The sequence below is a fragment of the Dasypus novemcinctus genome, chromosome 2 (genome assembly GCF_030445035.2).
Source record: "Dasypus novemcinctus isolate mDasNov1 chromosome 2, mDasNov1.1.hap2, whole genome shotgun sequence".
Taxonomy (NCBI): domain Eukaryota; kingdom Metazoa; phylum Chordata; class Mammalia; order Cingulata; family Dasypodidae; genus Dasypus; species Dasypus novemcinctus.
In genome coordinates this window covers 6,462,206-6,488,900 of record NC_080674.1, presented here as the reverse complement: position 1 = coordinate 6,488,900, position 26,695 = coordinate 6,462,206, and the positions used below count along the sequence as shown (strand labels likewise).

Below are 26,695 nucleotides of genomic sequence, written 5' to 3'. Positions count from 1 at the left end.
CCTCCCCGCCTCCCTCACGCAGGCTCTGGACCTCAACGGCGTGGGGGCCCGGGGTCGCCGGTGCTCTCTTAGACGCGATTCCTGGGTCGGCCGCGCTGCGTAGAGGTCCTCGCAGGCTTCCAGGTTCGCGTTCCCGCCGCGGCTCCCGCTAGCGAGTGCGAGTGCCTGGGGCGCCGGCTTTGGGGGCCGGCCCACGGGGTCTCCTTCCCCTGTCCTTGAGATTCCCCCGAGCCCCCCGGGGGGCGTGTAGGAGGTCGCCTCTTCCTCTTCTTTGACCTTTTGCTCTTTTCTTTCTACTTCCACTGGCCAGGCTAGGCCTTTTTCCTTGCAAAATCTTTACCGAATCCCAGCTCAGAGGGGAAACCAACACTTTTCCCTAACCCTAACCTATCTGGGGTTTTACAACTTTACCTGTTGGTCTTGTTGAGTAAATTTCTTTAAAGAACCTTATTGAAGTATATCACACGTTCATAAACATATATAAACAATAAGTGTATAATAATAATTGTGAGCTTGCCAAACAAACATGTATAACATCATACAGGACTGTCATAATTCACCCTACCACCAATAACTTGCATTGTTTTTAAACCTTTTTAACTAATGATTAAAGAGCATTGTGAAAATATTACTACTAAACAAAGTGTTTTCCCCCAACCATTGCTATTATAATTACCCTTATATAATTTATATCTGAACATACATAAACAAGTGTATAGTAAAAGTTGTGAACTTACTAAGCAACCATCCATAACATCATACAGGAGTCCTATACATCACCCCTCCACCACCACATTGCATTGTTATGAGACATTTGGTACAAATATGAAAGAATATTGTCAAAATCTTACTACTAATCATAGACCTTATCTTACATTTGGTGTGGTTTCCCCCCAACCATTATTATTTTTTAAATATATTTTTTTATCGCAGAAGTTGTAAACTTATAAAACAATCATGCACATGTGCAGAATTCCCAAAGAACACACCTCCATCAAAACACCACAATGTGGTGTGTCATTTGCTACAGATAAAATAATATCTGATTGTTGCCATGTCCACAGTGTACATTTGGCTCACATTTTCCATACTGCCTCAGTATCAACACAGTACATCTTTCACATAGATATAAGAATATTATATTACTGCTACTAACCATAGTCTTTAGGTCACTCCAGCTGTATTTTTCCCATGCTTCTCCATATTCTCAAAACCCTGCAGTAGCAATATACATTTGTTTTAGCTAACAAAGGACACTCTTGCATCTGTACCATCAACCACAATTCTCGTATACCTCTTGGTTTAGTGTGCTATCCAGTTCCTAGATTATTCTCTAGCATTCTGTCATTTGACATTTACATAACTAGACTACCATTTTCAGTCACATCCCCACTTATAAATTAGCTGTTACTCACTGTGTGTTACCATCCACTTGATACATTTCCACACTTTTACAGTAAAGCTAATTAAAACTTCTACATACATTAAACATCAGTAGTCCACCCAGTCCTCCTCTTATGTCCTTTAAGAATTTACTGCCTACCACCAGGTCTTGATATTTTCCATAATTTCTTCTAGAAGTTTTACGACTCTTTTATTTTTAGGTTTTGATCCATTTTGAGTTAATTTTTGGATAAGGTGTGACATTGGGGTCCTCTATTCCTTCTTTCAGCTATGGCTATCCAAGTCTTTTCAGCACCATTTGTTGAATGGATTGTTCTGCCCGAGCTGTGTGAGTTAGACAGGCTAGTCAAACATCACTTGACCATCCCTGTGAGGGTCTGTTACTGAACCATCAATTTGGTTCCATTGGGCTGTTGTGTCTGTCTTTAGGCCAGTAACATGCTGTTTTTACCACTATAGCTAGGTAATATGATTTAAAGTCTGGAGATGAGGGTTGACTTTTCCTTTTTATGATGTTTCTGGCTATTCAGGACTCCTTACTCTTCCAAATAAATTTAATGATCATGTTTTCAATTTTTTCTTTAATACTGGTAGAATTTTTATCGAGATTGCATTAAATCTGTGTATCAATTTGGGTAGATTTGACATGTTAATGATATTTAGTCTTCCAATCCATGAGCATGGAATGTTTTTCCAGTTACTTAGGGCTTTTTGATTTGTTTTAACATTGATTTGCCGTTTTCTGAATACAAGTGCTTTCTATCATTGGTTAAGTTTATTCCTGACTCTTTGAGTTTTATCTGTCATATTTTATTTTCACCACTCTTTTGACACTTTTAGTTACTTTTATTGATGTAATCTTCATTTCTAGACTCTCTTCCAGGCCTCTCTCTCCTGTCTTTTCTTTACAGGCTGTAGCACACCCTTTAGTATTTCCTGAAAATCTGGTTTCTTGCTTAGAAATGCTCTCCATTTCTTTTTATCTGTGAATATTCTAATTTTGCCCTCATTTTTGAAAGACAGTCTTGGTGGATATAATATTCTTGGCTGGAAGTTTTTCTCTTGCAATATCTGAAATATATCAGACCACCGTCTTCTTGCCTCCATGCTTCCTGGTAAGAAAGCAGCATTTAATCTTATTGGACATCCTTATATATTATGCATTGCTTTTCTCTTGCTGTTCTCAGAATTCTCACTTTGTCTTTTGGCATTTGACATTCTGATGAGTATGTGTCTTGGAGTTGGTTTATTTGGAATTTTTCAGATGGGAGTATGTTGTGCTTCTTGGACATGGATATATATGTCCTTCCATAGGGTTGGGAAATTTTTACCATTATTTCTTCAAATACTGCCCCTTTTTCCTTCTCTTCTTCTTCCATGGCACATATGTTTGCACGCCTTTTGCTCTCATTTAGTTCCCTGAGACCTCGCTCAATTTTTTCCATTCTTTTCTTCATCTGCTCTTTTGTATGTTCACTTTCAGAGGCCATTTCTTCAAGCTCACCAGTCCTTTCCTCTGCCTCCTCAAATCTGCTATTATATGATTCCAATGTTTTTTAAATTTCACTGATTGCACCTTTCATTCCCAAAAGATCTGCTATTTTTCTATGTATGCTTTCAAATTCTTCTTTGTGCTCATCCAATGTCTTGTTAATATCCTCAATCTCTTTAGCCATCTCATTGATATTAATGAGATTTGTTTAACCATCTATAATTAGTTGTCTCAACTCCTTTATGTCATCTGGAGGCTTATCTTGTTCCTTTAACTGGGCAATAGCTTCCTGTTTCTTGGGTGGAATGTGATTTTTTGTTGGTGTCTTCGCTTCTGGTTTACTAGAGTATTTTTTCTGGGTGCAGTTTTTCTCTTTAGTTTAGGGCTTCCTATCCTTTCCCCTTGCTGATTGTGCAGTAGGAACCAAGCACGTAATTGGTGCCATAAGCTATGGAGGCTCAAGCTGCCCTCATTGCACCAGGGACCAATGAAGCTTCTTCCAACATTCTCCTTTGCCATGGGCAGGGACAGAGTCACAGCTGTGTGGAATAATCCATGTGCAGGCCTAGACTGTAGTTGCCCAGAGAGGCTGATGAAGCTTCACATCCCTTTCTCTCATGCCTGGAGCAGGGATGGAGCTGCAGGTGTGGGCAGCAATCTACGCAGTGTGGGTCCAAGATGACTATGGTGAGTAAATTTACCTTTAAGCAAATGCAATTCCTTCCTTCAACCTGTTATGTATGTACTTAGGAGTCATGACTTAGGGCTAGACTGTGAGTTGAAATCTTATCAACTCCTTAACTAGCTGTGTAAACGGGGTTTCACTTTTCTCATCTGCTTTCCCTGTACTTATTTTAGTGAAAAAATTAAGCTTGTTTTTATTTCTCTGCATTAGTTTCATAAGAACTGATGATGTTGGGCAAGTCATGCTCTCCATATATTTGACCATGTTTTGTTTTCATTTAGGTATAGATCAAGAGGAGTTGAGAATCTGATGGCATGGCTTTACTCACCTTGTGCAGGAACCTTTGTCATTTGTTGGATTGTCTAGCACACAGAGCTGTGGCTGCTCTGATACATCAAACTGTGAATCATATTCACAAGGCAGTCAAAGTGCATTTGTGTCCGTTGCTCTTTTCACAACAGTCAGCACCTTTCAGGGTCAGGTTCCATCATGCCTGTTGTAAAAAGTTCCAATCAGAAAATGGAAATGACCCCCATCCAGTTGGTGAACCAATGTTTTCTCAAGTATGTGATTGGAACAGGCTGGAAGAAAATACTGACAACATGGATGAAGAGATATTTTACAGGAAACTAAGCAACTTCACTTCATCAAAAGAAGTGTTAAATTTTATAAGCACATTGGACACTTTGTCTGATACTGTGGCAGCAAGAGCTTTGTAGTGGATATGTGAAGTGGAAATAAAAGATGGCCACAGTAGGCTGCCACAAGAAATCTTAGAGGTTAATATCTTCAAAGCTGTATGCTTTCATTTCTAACAAGATCCCTCACATCTATCAAACGCTGGTTCAATGACTGCTTTGCAAGCTCTGATCCTGTTGCATGGGGATTCTCAAAGTGGCTTGTTAGATAGCCTGGTGGCAGAGTGCCAGAGTCATCTCAGAAAGGGTAGCCTGGAAGTTCACAATCTCTGAATTCTTGCAGAAAGTCTGATTAAACTGCAGGGTCCAGGTTGTGTGACAGTAGAACTGATTCCATGTCAACTGCAAGATGAAAATTTGGAAACATTGACCGCTGAGGGTATAGTGGTCTTTTATGGACTACTCCAGGCATGTCCTGAAAAAGCAGACCAGCTCCAGACATCTTTAAATAAGATGAACAACTATGCTCTGTCAGTAGCTTCCCAACTGAGTCCTACATGGATCAGCCAAATGCTCAGTGCCTTAGTGGTCCTTGAGCAAATTCAGGCATGTCCTCTGGTTATGAAATTGGGTACATATGCTGTCAGGCATTTCTCTAGTTTCACTAATGAAGAGCTAAGTAAAGTCTTATCTTTCGTCTACTTTGGGCACAGGGACAGATTTTTTTACTAAAGCTCTGGAACCAAACATAGCTGCATTTTGTCTTTCTTTGAATCCTTAAATTGTCAGCAAAATTATGGAGTACTGAAGTAGAAGATTGATTCTTTCAAAGCCCATCTTGGATACAGTGGCAGTGGCAGAAAATTTTGTTTGCCAATCGGAGAAGTTTTTACTTACTCAGATTTCTGTGTCAATTGAACCGTTTGGAAAGGTCCATTATTTACCACCAAATGGCTCTGCTGTATTTAAGAGGTTAGAAAATGCTCTCTTCACACATTTTAATTCTTTGCCAACCGAAGTCCTACTGAAATTTCTCCATTCAAGTTTGCTTATTGAACACCATGCAGTCAACTTGATGGCAAAAATATTTAACCCTTATTTTCTTCAGCGGCTGCAAGATAAGTTGGTTATGACTTCTAAGAGTGGGAAAAGGAAAACTTGTGATGCTTTGAGGCCTGTGCACTATTTACATTGAGCAACGCTCTGCTTTTGTTTCTCTTCCCTAATGATCCCAAGAAAATGTCTGAAGTGGCAGGCTATCAACCCAGGTTAAAGAATGCTAGAGCATCTTCTGGAGGGAGGAAAGCAGTTCTGGGAAAACAGATGCTGCTGCCCTAGCTGAGCAGCTGTGTTCTATGGGGATATGGTGATCATGAAGCAGAGTAATATGCTGTAGATTCAGAGCAATTCTAATTCTTTGAGAGGACGGATTGATAATCTTGACTTCAGATATGTCACATTTCTGGATCTCTGTACTTAAAGATTTCCACTAATCCCAATAAGAGAACTTAGGAACTTGGGCTTGTAGAAGTCAAAATGAGATGTCACTGGTTAAGCAAACAAGGGGGCATAATTCTAATAAGTTCATTTTCTAGTGTCGCTTAAAAGTCCATCACGCTTCTGAAATGAATGAATTGGTGCATTGTGTTCATGAGTTTTTTCATTACATGTACCAAAATTTAAACATAACTGATTGGGATGCTTTTCATTTCAGGTGAAGAATCATATCTGGACAGAATGAGTCTGGCACAACTGACACAACTGTACTTATTCTCAGTCCTAGAATGTCCTTTCTATAAGGTAAAAACACAAAGCGTATGACATTATTTCACTAAAGGTGAACAGTTTTCTTGTGCCCCTTCTGCAAACTAAGTTGCTTCTCTTTTGACTTGTCTTATAACCTTCTTAAAAGGAAAACTTCCATTTACTTGGGGCTACGTGCGACAGCTAGCTTTTTGTTTGACAACTTGCCCCCAATTCTGTCTCATCCTGTAGGACTACTTCCTGCTGTATGAGATTTCTCCATGGTTTCAAGGGTTGAAAGTTTATAAGTCTTAGTACTCCTTGATTCACTTCGAGGGTTTTAAAGGGTTTTAGCACACACAATAGCTGTTTCAGTTAAAAAATTGTGAATCTCTGAACTCTATAAATCCTAATTTTTCTAAGTCCATAGTATAAATTTCCCATGCTATCTCAAAAAGTATATTTTTATCTGTTGATTTGTTTGAATCAGGATCCAAAGTCCACACATTACTTTTAAGTGGTATGTTTAGATGTTTAATTTCTTCCTCTGTAACTGTACCCCTCCCTCATCTAGTTTTCGTATCACCAGTTTATTGGGGAAATTGGATCAGTTGTTCTATAGAGTGCCCCACATTTTTTATTTGGTGTTATTAATTTGCTTCTCTAGTTCTCTCTTTCCTATCAAGCTGAAAATTAGATCTACAGACTCACATAGATTTGGGTTGAATTTTTCAGAGGATACTTCACAGGTGGTGTATTTCCTTTGCTTCATACCATAAAATTAGGTTGTCCCCTTTTATTGATGATGATTAAAGATTGATCCATGGGCTCCTTTATTATCAGCCTGATGCCTTCATTATACAGTTCCCCACTGTATCAGTCAGCGTTCTCCAGAGCACTCCTACTGACAATGTATAGTGTTTATAGTTATTACATTAATTAATATTATAAATACATCTTTATATGTTATATGCTTATATATTATTTTATATTATTTATATATTCTTTTAGGAATTGGCTCATGTGACCATGGCACTAGGAACTTCGAATTCTGAAGGGCAGGTTGAAAGCTGGACACTCTGATAAAGGTGATTGTGAGGTCTGGTAATTCCATATTCCCTGGGGAAGCAATGGAAGTAGGGCAGAAATTTTTTCTGGTTTCTGAAATCTTTTTTTAGTTTTGGCTTTTAAGACCTCTAGCTGATTGCATGAGGGGAACCCCCACACTGCTGGAGCTGGAAGGAGCCCTGTGTGTTTGGGGCAAGAAGGAGGGTCAGGGCAGGAAGAAAGGCGTGCAGAAGGTGGCTGGGAGAGAGGGGAGAGGGACACAGGATGTGCAGGTGCGGTCAGAGGGAAGTGGGTCCAGGCCGCAGAGCCTGAAGGCACTTGAAGAGCTTTGCTGTCACCTCAGAGGGACCTGGGGACACTGGAGGGTTCTGAGCAGAGGCCCAGAGGCTCACATGGTAAAGGGGCCCACGGGCTTCGGAGTAGCCTGTAAGGGACCGGGGGGGGGCGGTGCAGGTGGACCTTGGTGCATCTTGGAGGGGTGCAGGTGCACAGGCCCACCTTGTGCACTGTGGCAAGGAGCAGGTTTGCAGGCACCCACCTGGCCCACCTAGGCAGGGTGCAGGTGTGCAGGCACCCATCTGGTGTACCATGGGGGGGGCAGGTGTGCGTCCACCTGGTGCCCCTTGGTGGGATTCAGGCAGCTGCAGCGGCAGACCCCTGCTGATGGCAGCATCTCGATATCCCCCACAGGAGCACGGATGGCCCGTTGGGGTGCTGACGTCTTCCCCCTATGGGAAGCACATCCACCAGCCCGTCGAGCTGCTGACCTGCGACCATGGCCGCACCCATCAGGTGAGGGCTGACTTCCATAGGCAGAACGACATCCCCAGCATCAAGGCCCCCGGCTTGGGGCACAGTTCTCCAGCCTGAAGTTTGCCCTGGGCCCCAAAGCCCCAGGGGCCCCTTCCACAGAGGGGTGCACCTGGGGCCTTCCGACCCCTTTGTGCTGACACCTAGAAGCTGCAGCAATGCCCTCGCCTGGCCTTAGGGTGGGGACGATGAACGATGAGCAGCTTCCCTCAGGGGCCTCAGCCAGGGCCGGGCAGACACCTTTAAGATGTGGGGCATCCGGCAGGCTGGTTTTACGTGAGACTATTTCAGATTAAGGGATGCTGGTGCCTCATTCACTACAGGCACCCCCATGACATGAAAACTTTCCCACCTGAAGTGACTGGGATTTTTTTCCTTCTTTATTTTCTTTTAAATGTTACATTCAAAAAATATGAGGTCCCCATATACCCCCCACCCCACCCACGCCACCCCTCCCACATCAACAAACTCTTCCATCATTGTGGTTCGTCCACTGCACCTGGCAAATACATTCTGGAGAACCGCTGCAGCACATGGACAGTGGTCCACATTGTCGTCCTCACTCTCCCCCAGTCCACCCAGTGGACTACAACAGGACATACAACGTCCAGCTTCCATCCCTGCAGCACCACTTAGGACAAGTCCAAATCCTGAAAATGCCCCCACACCATATCTCTTCTTCCCTTTCCCAACCATCAGCTGTCACCGTGGCTACCCTCTCCACATCACTACTACAATTTCTTCCTTATTAATCATAATATTTCCCCAGCAGAACACCAGTAAGTCCACTCTAATCCATACTCTATTCCTCCATCCTGTGGACATGAAATGGCTATGTCCAGTCCCCTTCTACATCAAGAGGGAGTTTAAATTCCACATGGATGATGATTGCATTTCTGCTTGCAGCTATAGGCACTCTTGCCTCCCTGGTGTGGAGGTTGACTCTCTTCACCTCCCTGTCAGCTGGCCAGGGTAAGTCCAACAAACCAGAGGGTAGGAGCTGCAAGTTTGCTGAGGCCCAGGGCCTGGCTGTCACATGGACAGTTCAGAGATTCAGGTCTCCTGAGTATACACCAACCCAAACGCCAACCACAGGTCCAGTAAAAGTAATAGAAGAGGCATGTGTAGAAAGGTTGTATCTGAGTCCAACTCCATCACACTCAGGAACACAAACTCCAACTGACATTGTCCTGAACTCCAGAGCCATCTGCCTTGACCATAGAACCTGTGGGTCTCTGCAGCCCTCAGGTGAACCAGCACCTGGGTTTCCATCTACCTTGGCTGTCTCTGGTACCCTGCTGAGGCGTGCGTAAGCATCATCCCCTGATGACCTCCCGGCTTGTTTTTGGAGACTCTTAGCCATATAAACTCTCTGGTCCTTTCCATTTCCCCCTTTTTATCCAAAGTTAAAAAGCAGTTTTTAACACCTGATATTACATGTAGGCTGAGATATTCTGCTAGTCTGAGTTGACCTCTTGTTCATGGTCTTTTTGTAGCTACATCATCAGCTGCTGCTCAGTAGTAATCCCTCGGTGCCAGGGAGGCTCATCCCTGGGAGGGACTGGGTTTTTTTATATTGAATTACTGCTTATTTCTAGGCTTAGTGACTTCTAAATATTTCTTTATTCATTGGAAACAAGCTTTTTTACCATAGGTGCCTTTTATTTTTTCAAACAATGAGCAAAATTTTATTCAGAATGCCTTTGGTTCCTTTATACCATATTGGTAAGACCATAAGAGGAAGTATAGAGTTTGGGTTATAGACATTTTTATAAATTACTCTTTCTTCAGTCTTGATTACTAAGAAAAACAAAGCAGCTGTAGGAGGTGCCTTCATCTGAAAGTGACTGCAATAAATTAATTTTACACCCAAGTTATTTTCATTGACTTTAAATTAGGCCATTAACCTTTTGGTGCTTACATTTAAGAAGCAGGGATTGAATTGGGCACTATTTCAAAACATCTCACGTTTGTTAGACAGCTAGGGAAATTAAATGTATTTCTGTAGATGAGATGTTTTCAACTTAAAGGTAATAAATATGCCCATTAAAGTCACCACAAACAGAAATATATTCTTAGATTAAAATAATTTTTTTTGCTTTATGAAATTTCCACCAGTTGTCAATGATGATTTTTCTCTTGTTAGACATATCTAGAGCAAGGGGAAGTGGCATGGTTGCTGCCTTTAGGAATTGCACATTGAGTTTGGACAAAGAATAACATAGAGGATTCAAGACAAGCCTAGTCATTTCTAAACAGTTGCTTTGAAAAACTGGAATTTCAAAGGGTGTGGACTTAAAGTTTGTGTTTTTAAAGGATTTTCTTTTCTCTTCTCTTTCTCACCCTCTCGTTGTTTGTACTCACTGTCTGCTCTCTGTGTCAAGCTGCTTGTCTTCTGTTTTTTTTTTTTTTTTTTTTTATGAGACACCAGGAACAGAACCTGGGACCTCCCGTATGGGAGGGAGGTGTCCAACCGCTTGAGCCACATCCACTCCCTGCTTTTGCATCTCTTGTAGTGTTTCCTCATTGTGTTGTCTCACTGTGTCATCTTGTTGCATCAGCTTGCTGCACCAGCCCTTTGTGTCAGCTCACTGTCTTGTTCGCCTTCTTTAGGAGGCACTGGAAATTGAACCCAGGACTTCCCAAGTGTTAGGCAGGTGCCCAACTGCTTGAGCCACATCTGCTTCCTGTAAAGTACTTTTAAGAAAAGAAGACTTCCTACAAAACTTAAAGGTGTAGGATAATTTTGAGGATGGGTATTTTACTCACTGACAGATGGCACTTTTCACTGGACTGACAGAAATGAACTCCAATGCTTCTGATTTGCATGTTTAGCTCACAGAGGTGTAAAAAAGGGAGAAGGGCAAAACAAAAGAAAACCAAATCTGAGTTCTGGTGTAAACCACAGGAGAAAGAAGAAAGGACTAAGAAAAGATACAGGCACCAAAAAACCAAAGTACATAAAACTTTTAATGAATTAACCTAACAAAAGACAATGGCATCAAAACATCAGACACGTTTGGTACAAAACTGGTTCTAGGTTGCGAGGACTACTTCTGGTAATGGATGGCAACATGCTGCTGGCGTGGGACAACAGAGCGAGGTGACAAGAGCCACAGATCCCAACCGGGGCCCACAGACAGCCACGGTGAGATGTGGGCGAATACAGTCAAACTCCATGTGGGGAGACAGAATCAACTTATTCACAAATACTATGTTTTAATATCTGACTAGCAGATGCGGTTGGTGAGCTACCATATTTTCCAGAAAGTAACATGCACCAGAAGATAATATACACCCCCTAGTTTTATTGCCATAAGAATTTTTTTTTGTTTCACCTCTATCGTCTTTGTTAGTTCCTTGAATCCTCTTCTCCCAGAAATCACGTTCCTTTCCCTTTCACTTAGGAGTAAGCACAGTGCAAGTGGCAAAACGATCTTGGCACACATCAGACACTGAACGATATGCCACTGGGTCATAGGAACAAGTCTAAAAGGTTCTGTGGGACAGGACAGAGCACGCACATGGGAAAAAAAGGGGCCAACGAGGCAGTCAGAAAGTGCGTGGAACCTTCCTGAACATCTGGTCCTCTGGGCATGAAGGCGTCTTCAGCATGCCACATTGCTCTGGGAAAGCGACCGTGACATCTCTGTGTTCACAAAGTACGTCTTCAGTTCCCCCTTTCCTTTCACGTTGATTATTCCCCGGCATGTGCACGTGTAGCCCAAGGTCTGCAGAACGAGGCTCGTTTCCTCAGTAACCTGCAGGTCACATGGACAAATGAAGAGGTGTTTAGTCTAGACACTAACACAACCCTTCTGAGAAGCCACTTGACTACCAGGATTAAGAGTCTCTTCACTCACTGGCTAATTCCAGTTTGGAGAAATTACAGGAAGAGGGAATAATGTGCAAGAAGAAAGTTGTTTTGAGGACAATGGTGTCCTTAAATTCAGTGCTGTGATAGAGAAAAACTGGAAATAACTTCAAACACAAGTAATCTCCAGGGTTAAGTAGGCTTGTGGGCTCTCACCAGCCACGTGTTGTGGATGGGGCAACAGAATGATGCCACGCCATCCTGCCAAGAGAAGCTGAGCTAAGCCTAGGTCTGTGCAGTGATTTCAAGCTTGTAAAGATTCAGATTTAGGGGAAAAATCCTGGCAAATGAAAGTACATTTTTTTAAAAAGTGGGAATGCTGATGGTGTTTATATATAAAGTGTCATGAATGCTGTTTAAAGAAAAAATAGTGATAAATGTTAATAGTTTTGACTATAGGGGGGAGAAAGTACCCTGAGAAGAAGCTGAGTTGACTCTTGCAAATGGACTCACAGGAAGCAATGACCTCAAACCAGAAGAGCTAAAGAAGTTTTCATTCAGTTTATTATTATTTTTTAATATTCTGTATCATTCTTTTTAAAGATTTATTAATTTCTCCCCACCCCCTCATCGCTTGCACTTGCTGTGTGCTGTGCCTTTAGGAGGCACTGGGAACTGAACCAGGGACCTCCAACGTGGGAGGGAGGCACCTAATCAGTTGACCCACCTCCATACCCTGCTTTGTTGTGTGTCTCTCTCTATGTTTTTCTTGTGTCTCTTATTGCATCATTTTGTGTCAGTTTGTCCACACCTGCCCATCGCACCAATTCGCTGTCTTTAGGAGGCAGTGGGAACTGAGCCACAGACCTCCCATGTGGTAGGTGGAAGCTCAGTTGCCTGAGCCACATCCTCATCCCTGCAGTCACTTTAGCATGGACATAGCTCTGCATCGGGCGTACATTTCCTCATTTCACCAGATCGACTTTGGGTGCTATAGAGACAAGAGTCCCTTGCTCACACCCTGCCAATGGGACAAGACTGTTTCCTGGCATTTCACCCTGAGGAGACCCCTGCTGCTGGGTCAAATGGCAGTGGGATTTTTGGGCTGGATGCATGGAATCCCCTGGAGGGAGGCATTGCCCTGCATGGAGCCTTGTTCAGGCTCAGCCTGAGCTTGTGCCAGGCTCTGCTGGGTAGAACCTGCCTGACATTTTCTGTTGATGGTGCATGAGGGGCCAAGCAGGGGTGGCTGCAGTGAGCCAGCCTCCTTGGACCTGGAGACTGTGGGAGACTTGAACTCAGCATCTCCGTGGGGCAGAGGCTGGGACTGAGAAGCAGGACAAAATCCAGGGACTCCCTCAACGAGGGAGAAGTCAGCATATGTCGAGATGTCAAGAGCAGCCTGTGGACAGAGCGAGAGATGCCTCCGTCTTCCTGCTGTGTGACCCGAGGACCAGCTGTGAGCAGAGAGGGGGAGAAAAGGTCGTGGAAGGTGGGGGCTCCGGTGCCAGAACTCCTGTCCTGCTGCCCGCAGACGGGCTTCTCTGTTGTCTTCGATAGAATATATGCTGTCCTGAGACAGATGAGCCTGATTTGCTCATGCTCTAAGCTCAGTGGCCTCCTCACTGCTGCACAGGAAGTAGTTGTAGAGTGAAGTAAAGAACAAGCTTGGGGAATATTTGCTGTCGCAGCCGCGGCCTCCCTTGTCTTCTTTCCTGTCCCCCTTCACTCTGTCATTAGTCCATTGCAGGCTGCCCACCGTCCCATCCCAGCAGTGGGAAAGTTTCAGCATCGTTCTAATAGAGCTAGTTTTTGCATTATCACTCAAGTGAATTAGGAAACATTTTTTTCTACATTATTATAATTATCATTGTAGCTATTTTAACCATGGTTATAATTGATTTAATGAGTAATGGGAATATTGACATTAAATAGCTTTATTTTTTTCCAATCAACGCTTTTAACATGTCAGATTTTCCCTTTCTCTCCCTTGAGTGGATTCAGAGCTTCCCAGTCATTCCTGCTAGGCCCATGCAGAACTGCCATCTCGTATCTGTCACTGCTCCCAGCTTGCTCCTTCACTCCTCCTCCCAGTTCAGACCCCGGAAGAGAAAGGCGAGGGTCATGTGTGGTTTTGGGGGAATGTTGCAAATCCCCTTGCAGGGTGCTGGGGCCAGAGAGAAAAGGAGGCACCTCATCCACCTGTCCTGCTCAAGGCTGCCACCTGCCATGTCGGCAGCTATTCTGGCATGTGTCTTCAGCAACGCAATAGCTTTTACAGTATTTTAGGTTTTTTTTGGTTACGCTTACTCCAGAAAGTATTTAAATTTTTTCCCAATAACAAAGATTTGACTAAGTCACCAGGTTTATTTTCTTTCCTTTACTTTAATATTAGCATCATTAGAATACTGATTTATGGTGCCAATAAAACAGATGTAGCCGATGATATCAGAGCAGACGGAATTACCTGTATTTTATCCAGGACCCCAGTGCTGTCCATTCTACTGGCCACGTTTACAGTGTTGCCCCAGATATCGTATTGCGGCTTCTGAGCTCCAATTACACCAGCTATTACAGGTCCATGGTTGATACCTGTGACATATCATAATTGAGTTGTTAACTCAATGCAAATTGTAGCAACTATTTTAACAGAAAAATTTAAGAGACTACTTGAATCATCATTCTTACACAAATATCAGTTAAACTCATGGAGCTCAAAGACAAAGAAAAATAATCCCTATAACTTCATCAGCTCAGAATTGTTGAAATGGTTTGTTCATTTTTTTTCCTTTGACCACGATTCATGTTTATATGCCCATTTATCATTATTCCAGACTTACATAAAATTGATATGCTTTAAAATACTAAACATCCCACTATCATTATTTTCCATGTTGTTACACAATTTTAGGCAAGAGGTAATGGTTAGATTGTTCTCTGGTGGTTTGGAGTCAATATTAACTTTAAATGTAAATGGCAATACCGAGTGTGTCATCAGTGCTTTACTTGTCTCTTCTGCCACTGTTGGACTTTTGGGTTCATGCCACCATTTTGCTGAAGTGACACCTCCCGGCCACCACCACCTGTTCCAGCACGTCCTCCCAGGGCCTTCCTGATGTGTGTAAACTCTTCATTCTCACGACAGCCCTCCAGGGTGATGCCACCATCACCACCTCCATTTGTCAGATGAGGGAGCAGAGGAACAGGGCGGTCACAGCTGGTGGGTGGCGGAGCTGCACGCAGACCAGGCGGTTCCCTCCACGGTCCCTGCTGGGAGCGACAACTTCTTGGGCATGTGGCTTGCTCCACTGTGTGGGTAACTGTCTTCGATGCTATCCTGTGGGCAAGTTCATTGACTTCAAGATGAACAGGTGGTGGTTTCGATTCTTTTTGCTAAACCACTTTCTGAAGGACAACTCTGATTTCCACTGCTCCTGGTGTGGCAGTCTACCCATTTCAGTATTTAAAAAGGTAGTAGGTGTAACAGATGCTGATGCAATATGCCTTTTGGGAAAATTTTCACATGGGGAAATGACTGGTACTTACAAATACACACCTAGGAAAAGAAAACAGTAGGCCTGAGGGAGGTCCTAAGAAATGCCTACTTGGCACAGTGGTGGAGAACCTGAAGAAGAGGGCAGGCGGACTTCACCCTCATGGAGCCGAGCTCTGGGAGCCTGGCATGTCCTGTGCTCCTCTGAGGAAGGAAAACAGCCCTGTGAACATAAGCCCCCTCAGAAATGGATTCTCTGAGGAGACTTCAAAAGGCCACCAAAGAGAGCCGTGAAGGCCACATGCTGCAGGCCTGCTGACCACTTTCGTGGGTTCCCTGGTGGGGCCATGGAAGCATCTGTGACTTCCCTGGATGAGCCCATACCCACGGGCACTGCCAACAAGGAAGGTGACTGTGATCGTTCTGGCCGCCATCTTGGTTCCTTGGTGCTCCAGGTATTCCTGAGCCCAGGGTGCATTTGGACACTTCGTAGGATGTGGAGACAGCATCTGGCAGCAGGAGAAAAGCCTTAAGAGGCTGAGGAACTTTGTAATCAGGGAGAGGCCCAGGGCCCTTCCCTACCCCCACTTCTAGGACCCCCAGGGTGTGCGACCCACAGTTGTTGTGTGAAACGGGAGAGGGAGCCAGAGAGGGAGGGAAGGCGGGCCAGGGAAGTGGAAACGGAGATGCTGTGATGCATGATCACACCCCATTTCTCTCCTGGGTCCAGGACCCCACCTCACTGCTGAGGTCAAATGAATTGATTAATGGGGGTTTTCTCAGAGATTTAATTCCCCCTTTTAACTGCTTAGCATATATGAACTTCTATAGATTTTAGACAATTCTTTGCAATGGTAAAGTTAGATCAAGAAATTCAGTACAAATACTGCTCCATAAAATCTTCAAAGGTACCCAAGAGATGAGAAATAAATTCTCCTTGCTTTCAAGAGTCCTCTGTAAAACTCGTCCTGCTCCAGACATTCCACATCCTTTATTCAGGCTCCGTCGCCCAGTTCTGCGTGCCCACGTGTCGGGGGTGGAAGCTGGCTGGTGATTCAGGCCCTCGCCATCAGCTGTTTTTCTCATTGCTGCTAGCTCTGGCCTGGTCAGCAACTCCGGCGTTGGTGCGGAGAGCGGAACCGATAGTTCCCTATCCTGTGGCTTGCAAGGGGTTGCTTGATGTGTGCTTCCAACCAACTGGTCAGTTCTATAGCTTGATACGCAGAAAAGGCAGCTAGCAATGAATGTGGCTTTTATTACTAGTAGCATTGTTTTTCCTGTGTTACATTTTTTTTTGTTCCTATCCCTGAATTGCCACTGGGTGGCACCATACACCATGGTCAAGCTGGGAAGTAGCCTTCTGGAGGAGGCTGAGGGTTGGGGAGAAGACTTCAAGATCAAGCAGAACACTGATTTAGGCTTACTCAGAAACCCAGCAGGCCTGATCTGTGGGCTGAGTGTGAATATTATTAGATAATCAATGAAAGCAGGCACTCCTCCATACATATCTTTTGAAGGCATTCCATTCAAATCCTTAACATTTGGAAAATCATTAAAATCTAGACCAAGGAAACTGCCTTTTGGCTGTACCACGTGACTGATGAATAATTGTCCCTGATCCCCTCCTGCAGTGAATGGCACTATTATTTTGGTCCATTTATGAATGACAATACAGGAGGCCATTCTGCCATGTAATAGCTTTTTCTTTAGAAAGGGGAGTAGCATGAAAGTTTGAGGGGCCCATTTCACAAGCTTCCAAAGAATAGAGAAGGGGATGGTTTTGTCCATTCTGAGCCCTGAGGTCAGAGGCAGCGGAGGCCCTACCACAGGACACCCCACCTGGTGGCCTCCCTTTCTGCCTGGCCACCTCCACTTTGTTCACAAAAGGGCCCCTGATGAAGGTTCACTGTGCGTGGAAGTGAGAAAGTAGAAAGCAAAGGGAGAATCGGCTCTGGATGCTGACAACATAGAAGAGAAATCCATCTCCTAAAGAAATGTGGTTTTTCTGGTTTTTAAATTCAGAACACACACGGACAAGGAAGGAAACCCTAAATATCAGGATTTTTAAAAAAGTTGTAATCTGTGTGCAACAGAATGTTAAAAACCATTCAGATGGAAGTGTTGAAAGAATTACTTTTATATGTACTTAACATTCAGAAGAAGCAAAATGTGTTGCCCAGAAAAACTCAAAATGGTAAAGAAGCTCTTAGCAAGCATGAATGCTGCAAATAACTGTGCAAACATTATCAGGCAGCTGCATGCTAACCTGAGAGTTTAAAAATCACATTTCTTGGATAAAAACTTGTAAAATATAAGAAATCATGAAAAATGCTAAAGAATCAACTTAAGTAAAGAAATGAGAATTCAGGAACTCTTTTTTTTCCCAACAAAGTAAAAGTATTTTTGTTGCTTTTTTAAGTAAATTGGGCATTTTTCTATGAGTTGAACATGCAGTTTGGTGTCCTCATAGGCCATGACCCCCCCAGAGTATGTGGCTATATTTCAACAACTCTAAGATGCACTTATTTTTCTTCCCATTTTTATGCCTCTGAAATCTGAAAGCACCTTATATTCCATGGTGGGCACCTGACGTAGCTCCTTGGAGCTGCTGAAGGCTGTGCATGCTGTGACTTGCAGCCAGGGGCAGTCAGGCCTAAAACCCAGCCCAGGCTCTTCAGGCTATACCAAGTGCCTGCAGCCTGCATCCCCCTAACCGGGTGGTTTTATGTATTTTTTTCTTTCTAACTTGTGCAAAAGTGCCATAGGGGCTGCTCTAAGGATGCATTTGTCATCTTTCTACTCCAGTGTCCCAAGGATTGGAAACCTTTCCCAGGACCGCCCCTGCAACCCAAACCAAGGTCCCTTCGCACAACATACCCACGCGCAGCTTGAAGTCGTTGAAGGAGTGCTTGTTGATGGCGTCCAGCTTGGCCACCAGGGCAAAGGCGAACTCTACCATGGTTCCTATGTGCATGTACTGCCTCTCGGGCTCCTGAACAAGAACAGACACGTGCCCACAGCCATGAGAGCTTGGCCAGGGGGAGGCACCCTGCTCAGCTGCCACCCCACCCTCCGGCCGGAAAGGAACCTTAAAATGACTCTAGATGTTTTCCAAGAATTAAAATCTCAAGGAAGCGTTGTGACCCTGGGGAGACACTAAAACACAAGAGGCGTTCCTTGAGTCTCTCAGGTGGCTTTAGGCCACCAGCCCTCGGGGCTAATGGAGACTGGCCTTGTAGGGCCCAGAACTGGCCACTGCAGTGGACACTGAAGAGGGAGCAGCCCCTTCGTCTCCACGCCCCTCCACCTCTGCCCTTCTCCCTTGCCGGCGGGGCTCTGGCTCTGGGAGACTGTGCTCCACATGCTGCCTCGTCCAGCGCCTGGCCCTCTGGCTTCCAGCTGGCTTTGACCGGTGGGACACCCAGCGTGAGATGAAAGTCAGGGGCGAGGTGGGCCCCCAGCCCACCATGGCCGCGGCTGGCATCCTGCGCGGTAACTCTTCTCCATGACAGCTCTCCCCAGGAATCTGGTAACCCACAACCCCTTTTGCTTTTTTCCTCCTCCCTGGGTGCTTCCTTGGGGCTTCCCAGACCCTGCCCACATCTGAGCACCAGCCCTGCATTCTGCTCTTGCCAAATAACACGTGGAAGTGGTTTTCCTGTTTTCTCCCCACTGGTGAAAGAGGCTACAGGTGGTTCATATAAAACAGGCCTTTGGATTCACACAATGTAAGCTCTATTTTGCTAAGCTTGAATAATTTTGACTCCCATTTTCATAAAATTTCTTTTCTAAAACAACTCCCCAGCAAGGTGCTTTTGAACCACCCACTTCAGTGACTACTGAGCATTTGAAACAAGACTAGTCCAAATTGCCATGTGCAGCGAATATAAAACACAGAGTTTTGAAGACAGTCTGTAAAACAGAATGTCATTAATAACTTCTGTAGTAGTTACATATTGAAATGATGATATTTTAGATACAATGGTGAGGCAGGTTAGTACAGGAAACAGGGAAGGCTGCTGGTAAAGCACAGCCATGAGACCCCCCCCCCCAGGAACCCCAAGGGGAGGCGGCTGCTGGAGAATCAGAGCCACTGTAGCTGAAAAGACCGGGACCCTGCTCACGAGGCCCCGTTGGTGGCTCCCGGGCTCAAAAGAAGCCCTGATGACTCCAAACAGAAAGGCCCCTCATGGTTCCCTGAGAGCTGGCAGGTGGAGGAGAAAGGCAGCCAGTTGGGACAGCAAAGAGCTGAGACCCTGCTTAACACAGGCAGGGGGGCTACCCAGGCCCCCGCAGCATCTCACCCTGTAGCCGCCGCACCCAGGTCTCACATGTGTACTCTCACTCTTTCTTGTTTTTCAATAAACTCTTTTTTTTTTTAAGGTACCGGGACCTGGGATTGAACCCAGGACCTCATATGCAGGAGGCTGACACTTAACCACTGAGCCACATTGGCTCCACTGGGTTGGCTTCTTCATCTGTTTGCTTGTTGTTTGCTCATTGTGTGTTTGTTTTCTCTAGGAGGCACTGGGAACTGAAGCTGGGACCTCCACGTGGGGAGGTAGGTGCTCAACTGCTTGAGCCACATCTGCTCCCTCAATAAACTCTTTTTACTGGCCTCATTTTTTTCTGGCGCATCTCTGAATTCTTTCTTTTGATGTAGCCAAGAACCTAGAAACTCAGAGCATTCCGATAACATTGGATTAAACAAAATATCTTGTTAAAATTACTTATCAAGCCTAGTTTTGTTGAATGGGGTTGCTTTAGAGTATCAAACCCTCTGGCATCTTGGAAAGGATGACCTTCAATTGCCTTTTAAATGACAACTCTTGAGTCTAACTTAAAGGTAGGAGAAGAATCACAGAAGTTGCTTCCTTAACTTGACTTTGCTCAGCTGAAATCTCACAGTATTTTAGTAAATGCCAGTACAACGTAATCGTGTGTTCCTTAAAGAGTAGCTTAAAGGCTCAGATGGATATTTCACTAGCTGATACAACAGGACATTTCTTTACATTAAATAAAAACACTGGCTCGGTTTTGCCTGTTGTGTGTGCATGAATGGACTGTTCTGCACATTCTTCAGGTGGGTGTGGAAAGGGGGAGGCTGGGAATTAAGCAGGATTGTGTGCTTGACATGTGGTCTAAGTACCTTTTATTCTTTCATTCCCATGAATGAGTGCCTACTGTGTGCCAGATTTATGGCTGTGAAAGAGACAAACAAGATCCCTGCCTACCTTTACTGGGAAGAGACAGATAGAAAAGAAGTAAACATACGCCAACAGGAAAACTGAAACAGGTATGGGACAAAGACTGGCTGGGAGCAAGGCCGGGTTGGGGCGGTGGGGGTGGGAGAGGGGGAGCATTGGTTATGGTGGTCCGGGGAGGAATGGGGAGCCAATTTTTGAGCTAAGTCTGACTGATGAACCACAGCCAACTATGGGAAGGTGATGGAAGAACTTCCGGTTGGAGAATGGGGCATGGAGAGCTGGCATGGGCAGAGAACAGAGAGCAGGTCCAGGTGGCTGTGAGAGGTACATGAAGGGTCAGTGATGGCAGCAGGGGTCCACGAGGAAGGCAGGGCCATGCCGAGCAGACCCTGGAGATGCCTGTGGCATCTCATTCAAGTGATGCCACCGGCGGCTGAAAGCAGGCAAGTAGCATGGTCTCCATTTCGTCCTTAACTTCTCACTCAAGCTGCTGAGTGAAGTGTGGATGAAGGGCACAAAGTAGAGCAGCAGGAAGGAAGGGACTGGGTAGTCCAGGTGGTGGGGGGAGGGGGTAGCTGGAGCCAGGAATGCATGTAGTGGAGGTGGAGAGAAATGGGTGCTGCAGATGTGAGGTGCCGTGGGAAGGACAACTGTGGACCCAGTGACCACAAATGACATAGAGATTTACAGAATAGCTCAAAGCAACAAACACACTGGCACAGATGATAAATGCCTGCAGCCTCTAACAGGCCCAGCACCCTTGAGGAAGGCTGAGCCCCGAAAGAGCAGTGGGTTCCAGGAGGGGGAGAGGAGCGGCCAGGACAATTATGGAAGCAGCACTGCACAAGAAAGTGTTGGGCAGAAGAAACCTGGGTGGGATATTTTGGAGAAAAGGCCCAGAAAATTGGTGGGGCAGAGTGTGTGGGGGGGCATTGAGGATATAACAGGAATAGCTGTCTGAGGTTATCGACGTGCAAATTGCAGTAACCTCCAGAATGAAAGTAAAGTGAGGGACACTACAGATATTCTAGAAAATTCCAGAGTATGAGGGAATTGTCGTACATACAGAGCTGAAGGAGAGGGAGAAATCCAACATTTCCAGTGGGGATAAGTGAGGATTTCTAGCTACTATGAATTTAGACTTATTATTACTACTACTAACTTATATTCACCATTAATTTATTATTTATCTTTACTTTTGATTTTGTTGTCTTAAAGGTAGATGCTCTGTTAGTAAATGGATATCATGCATAAGATTAATTTACATGTTCTGAAGGCACATGATCCCAAATATTTACCCATCAGGAGCACCACAATGTCTGGAGATCTGCTTCTGTGCAGCCTGCCTGGTGACTACTTGGCCTTCAAGGCCCACTGGAATGAAATCCCAGCCTGGCCGGGGCAGGACCAGGCACCACCTCCTGGGGCTTCTCTTGTCATTGGCATCAACACCGAGTCCAGCCCTGAAATCAAGGCTGCAGTTCTTTGCAAGTCTGCCTCCCTCACCACTCGTGAGCTCCACAAGGATGGAGGCCATGCCTGACCCACCTTCTGTCTCTACAACGTGAGACGGGTCTGCAGGGGAAGCACGCCCTAAGCATTAGCTTACTGGATGACCACACTCAGGCTGACAGCCAGAGGAAAGGGCTGAGGTGACCAAGAGGAAATGGCCAGCAGGAGCATCTAAACAGAACACCCCATTGGCGGTGGAAGGTCGCTGCTTCCTGCTGCTCAGCAGAGCCTCATCTTCACAGGAATAGTCACTACATGCCTGAAGAGTGGGTGAGGGCTCCAAGGAAGAAGAGGCAACAGAATATTAGAGCAATGAGCCCTGGGGGACGCCCCCGCCAGGCACTGGGTAGCCCAGGCCCTGGGAACTGTGGAGACCAGCAGGAGAAATGGAATAAAACGGAATGTGGGTTTCTTAGCAGTGCCTTCTGGGTGAGCCTTTAGCCCCACTGGGTCCAGAGGGCCCAGCCAGAGACCCAGAAAGGTGTCTGGGGCAGCACTGAGGGAGGCAGCTGGGGACTTGGGGAGCATTCTCCACGAGGGTGGGGACGACCACCAGCCCTCGGGGGTGTGGTAGGGATGGGTGACGAGGGAGAGGGCGCCAGTGGATCCAGACATTGACCAAAGAGGACAGGGAGGTGGAGAAGACCAAGGTGGCAGCCCAAGGGGAGAGGGAGACAAGAGGGTTATTCAATGAATACAGTCTCTTCTTAAGGAGAACACCAGGCTCAGCACTAAGTCAGGGCTTTTCCTCTCGGCTACTGCCATTTGGGCCTGACGATTTTTCATTGAGGAGGTTGTCATGTGAATTGTAGGGTATTTAGCAGTGTCCCTGGCCTCTGAGCAGTAACACCCCACCCCAGACACACTAGTTGTGACAACCAAAGTATCTCCAGGCATTGCCAAATGTCCTCCATGGGGCAAATTGCCCATGGTTGAGAACCACTGCACTTAATAGTATAAATAGGGATGGAAACGAGGATTTGCATTCCTGGGTAAGAGTGAAAGATTCCTTTCCTTCTTTAGGTGAATTCTAACATTCCAGAAGAAGAGGAATGAAAGAGTAGGATTGCCACAAACCCTCCATATAAAATTGTGAGTTAAAAAAAAGAACAGCTTAAAAATGGGAAATATGAAGTAGACCTTCAGCTGACTTTGATTGAAATGCCAAGTGTCATTTCTTAAGAACAGCTAGGCTTTTCTATCCTAGCTCACTACTATTTCTTGCCTCCTGACCTTCAGGGGAAACATGACTGGGAGGTTTGTGCAGTCAGTTGGAAAACATCTTGCTCGTTAACAGGGAGCACAAGCTATTAAATCAACATCAGAATCCTGTGTCATAAAAATTACAGCTGTCCTAGTATGGAGGGCAAATTTGCCACAGGAGAGATGGTTTTGCAGCTAATGAGCCTCCCTCTGCTAAATTATCATCCACCCTGTTTTCATGGAGCAGGTCTAAACAGGGGTTTCTAAGTGGCCTCAGCGATAAGAAGAGATTGAGCTCTGGACATGAGGCTTAAATCCAGTGTCAATAACTAATTTGTGCTTAGGAAGCCATAGAAAAAAATTATGTTCCATCTCTAGAAGTCAATTCAATTCAAAGAGTCCTTACAACTGAGCTTTGGATAAATATTTGATAGCAGCATGAAGCAGCTATTTCTCCCATGACCCAGATAATTTCTGTTCAGTATCTCCAAATACTTAGCTGACCTCCAGCTGCACTGCAGGACAACTCATCCTGTTACCCAGAACACATTTCACAAGCAATTTTCTTTGGAAGTTTCACCAGCAAGGAACACTGCTTAAAGTAGACGCACGTTGACTGAGATCAGCTTTTGAAGCAAGTGGTTATCTGGTAACCACTGAGCTAAGTTTGAGAGTGCTAAAATTGACATGACCCTCCTTTCTTTTTTCCTCCTCTCTGTTTTCCTCTCCCTTCCTTCATCCACTAAGTTTTTGTTGAGCATATGCTGTGTGCCCAGCACTGTACTCTAGGCTGGAAAACATTTGACATTCAAATTCCCATTTGTTTTCTGGTCCAGAAGGGGACTGGGAACTGCTCTCTGAGGTACACCTTCTTCTCCTGCTTGGAGACTCCTTCACTGTCTCCCATCAAGGTCAGGACACCTGGCCAGGTTTCTCCATCCCTGACAGGAGCTCGGTCCTCTCCCAGGGGAGCTGGGTAGGACAGGAGGAAGCCTTGCCCTCACTCAGAGGCTCAGAACACCTCAGTGCCAGGTACCTGCTGAGAACACAACTTGAACTCACAACTTCCCAGTGTTTACCAAAACTCAGAGGGAAGAAAGAATATTTATGGGAAACTGCCTACTTTCTAGGCCACCCATGGGTTCCTCTGGATTCACTAAGCTTGGATGAAGATGGACTTTCAGTATTCTTTCTCTCTTCCACGGTTCTACAAAACATATGTATTAAAAGGCACATTAACAGAAGCGGACTTGGCCCAGTGGTTAGGGTGTCCACCTACCACATGGGAGGTCCACGGTTCAAACCCCGGGCCTTCTTGACCCGTGTAGAGCTGGCCCATGTGCACTGCTGATGCACGCAGGGAGTGCCGTGCCACGCAAGGGTGTCCCCTGCGTAGGGGAGCCCCACGCACAAGGAGCACGCCCCATAAGGAGAGCCGCCCAGCGCGAAACAAAGTGCAGCCTGCCCAGGAATGGTGCCGTACACATGGAGAGCTGACACAACAAGATGATGCAACAAAAAGAAGTACAGATTCCCATGCTGCTGACAACAACAGAAGCAGACAAAGAAGAACATGCAGTGAATAGACACAGAGAACAGACAACTGGGGCAGGGGGGAAGGGGAGAGAAATAAAACATTAAAAAATAAATAAATAAATAAAAGGCACATTAAAGATGTTCTGGCAAACATTCTTCCCCACCTCCCCACCATTTAAAAATACTTAACAGAGGAATGTTATTGAGCCCACTGCTCACTACGTCCTCATCATTATGAAGGCCTATTTGTTAGAGTTTTGGTTAGGGGCTCAATGGAGCACCCGATGCTATCTGGACTCCAGTTGGCTTTCAGATATACTAATGACGGTGTGGCAGTTTCATCTCATGAAGACTGAAACATTGTACTGGTTTTCCTCCTTGTTTTGGCTGGTGGAAATTTCAGAACAGATAATAGCAATAGTAGATAGATGGACTGATGGATGGATGGATGGATGGATGGAATCTTCACAGTGACTCCCCTGAACTCCTATTTTTATTCCTGCTGTGAAGATGGGTAAAGGAAACACAGAGATGGGTAAAGGAAACACTTCCTTTGTAAGTGGCACAGCCAGGCTTCCCAGCCAGAACATCTGGCCCCGGAGCCTGCAGTCTTAACAGCTCAGCCTGCTAGCATCCCTCACTGTGGAGGTGTCTCCAACGTGTTTAGGACCTGGCTGTTCACACTTTAGGGTCTCACCTTAGCTTTGCTTCCATCTTTTTTCATGTTCCTTCCCCTCTAATTTATTTACTCACTTTAAAATATGATTGCATTGCCTTAATTTTTCTAAGAGTCATAAGTGAGATTTAAATAGGATATACGGGGAAACGGACTTTGGCCCAGTGGTTAGGGCGTCCGTCTACCATATGGGAGGTCCGCGGTTCAAGCCCCGGGCCTCCTTGACCCGTGTGGAGCTGGCCCATGCGCAGTGCTGATGCGCGCAAGGAGTGCCGTGCTACACAGGGGTGTCCCCCGCGTAGGGGAGCCCCACGCGCAAGGAGTGCACCCATAAGGAGAGCCGCCCAGCGCGAAAGAGAGAGCAGCCTGCCCAGGAATGGCACCGCCCACACTTCCCGTGCCGCTGACGACAACAGAAGCGGACAAAGAAACAAGACGCAGCAAAAAGACACAGAAAACAGACAACTGGGGGAGGGGAGGGGAATTAAATAAATAAAAATAAATCTTAAAAAAATAAATAAATAAATAAATAAATAGGATATACGCAACCCTCTGGGCAGGCCACGTGCTAAGGCTCTGTGGACTTGGAGGGGAGGAGGAGCTGGGCCCCCGAGGGACTGCGGGGATCAAGACCCCATCCTGGCCACCCTGCCAGGACGGTCGTGTGAGGGACTGAAGGCCACTGGCACACCAGCCACCCATCACCTCCATCTAGTACAGGAAAAGCCACGAGGCCACGGGTAGTAGTGAGCCCACAGGGAGGGCCCAAAACGCAGGGGAGCTGCTCTAAACGCTGAACAAGTTCACAGAACCATGGCCTGCCTGTGTGGCCCCCGTGGGATCTCCCCCAGCAGGAGCTTGACTCCTGCCTTCCCTGCGAGGTCCCCACTCCACAACTGCTCCCTGCGCTGCAGGGCTTCTACCCGGGCAGGTCCCAGGACACGGCGTGACCGTGACGTCCTGAAACTGTTGGGACAGCTTGTGTCCTGAAGGCACTTTAGCCCATAGGATTCATGAAAGCTCGCCTGCTGCTAATTTTTAATTTACGAGAGAAAAATCAAAACACTCCACAAGGCCTCCGCAGAGAGCTCAGGTGTCAGTATCAAACTCAGCACGGTGTTCTTCTAAACGGCGAATCTTTGAGTCATTCTTTAAAAGTAACTGCAGCTTACTAATATTTTACTATGGAACTACTGTGATTAGTAATGGAAGGAATTGTAGCACTGATGTGGAGAAAGTGGTCACAGTAGCTGTTGAGGGTAGGATAGGGAAGAAGAGATGTGATGTGGGGGCATTTTCAGGACTTGGAGTTGTCCTGGGTGGTACTGCAGGGACAGATGCTGGACATTGTATGTCCTGCCATGGCCCCCTGGGTGGACTGGGGGAGAGTGTAAACTACAATGTGGACCACTGT

At 45.6% G+C, this 26,695-nt stretch overlaps 1 protein-coding gene and 1 pseudogene across 2 annotated transcripts in view; one reads left to right on the top strand and one right to left on the bottom strand.

The window, feature by feature from the left end:
- Window positions 1-14: 14 nt before the first annotated feature.
- On the top strand, window positions 15-24,745 carry LOC101417924 (FAST kinase domain-containing protein 3, mitochondrial-like; annotated as a pseudogene).
- ADCY2 (adenylate cyclase 2) overlaps window positions 10,793-26,695 on the bottom strand; it is a 455,060-nt gene continuing 439,157 nt past the window's right edge. For both annotated transcript variants that reach the window (XM_071207382.1, XM_058306528.1), the window contains exons 23-25: window positions 18,025-18,139; window positions 14,122-14,246; window positions 10,793-11,601 (exon numbers count right to left, since the gene is read on the bottom strand). In XM_071207382.1, coding sequence (XP_071063483.1) covers window positions 14,156-14,246; window positions 18,025-18,139 — 206 coding nt within the window. In that variant the 3' untranslated portion in view covers window positions 10,793-11,601; window positions 14,122-14,155. The remainder of the gene's footprint in view (window positions 11,602-14,121; window positions 14,247-18,024; window positions 18,140-26,695) is intronic.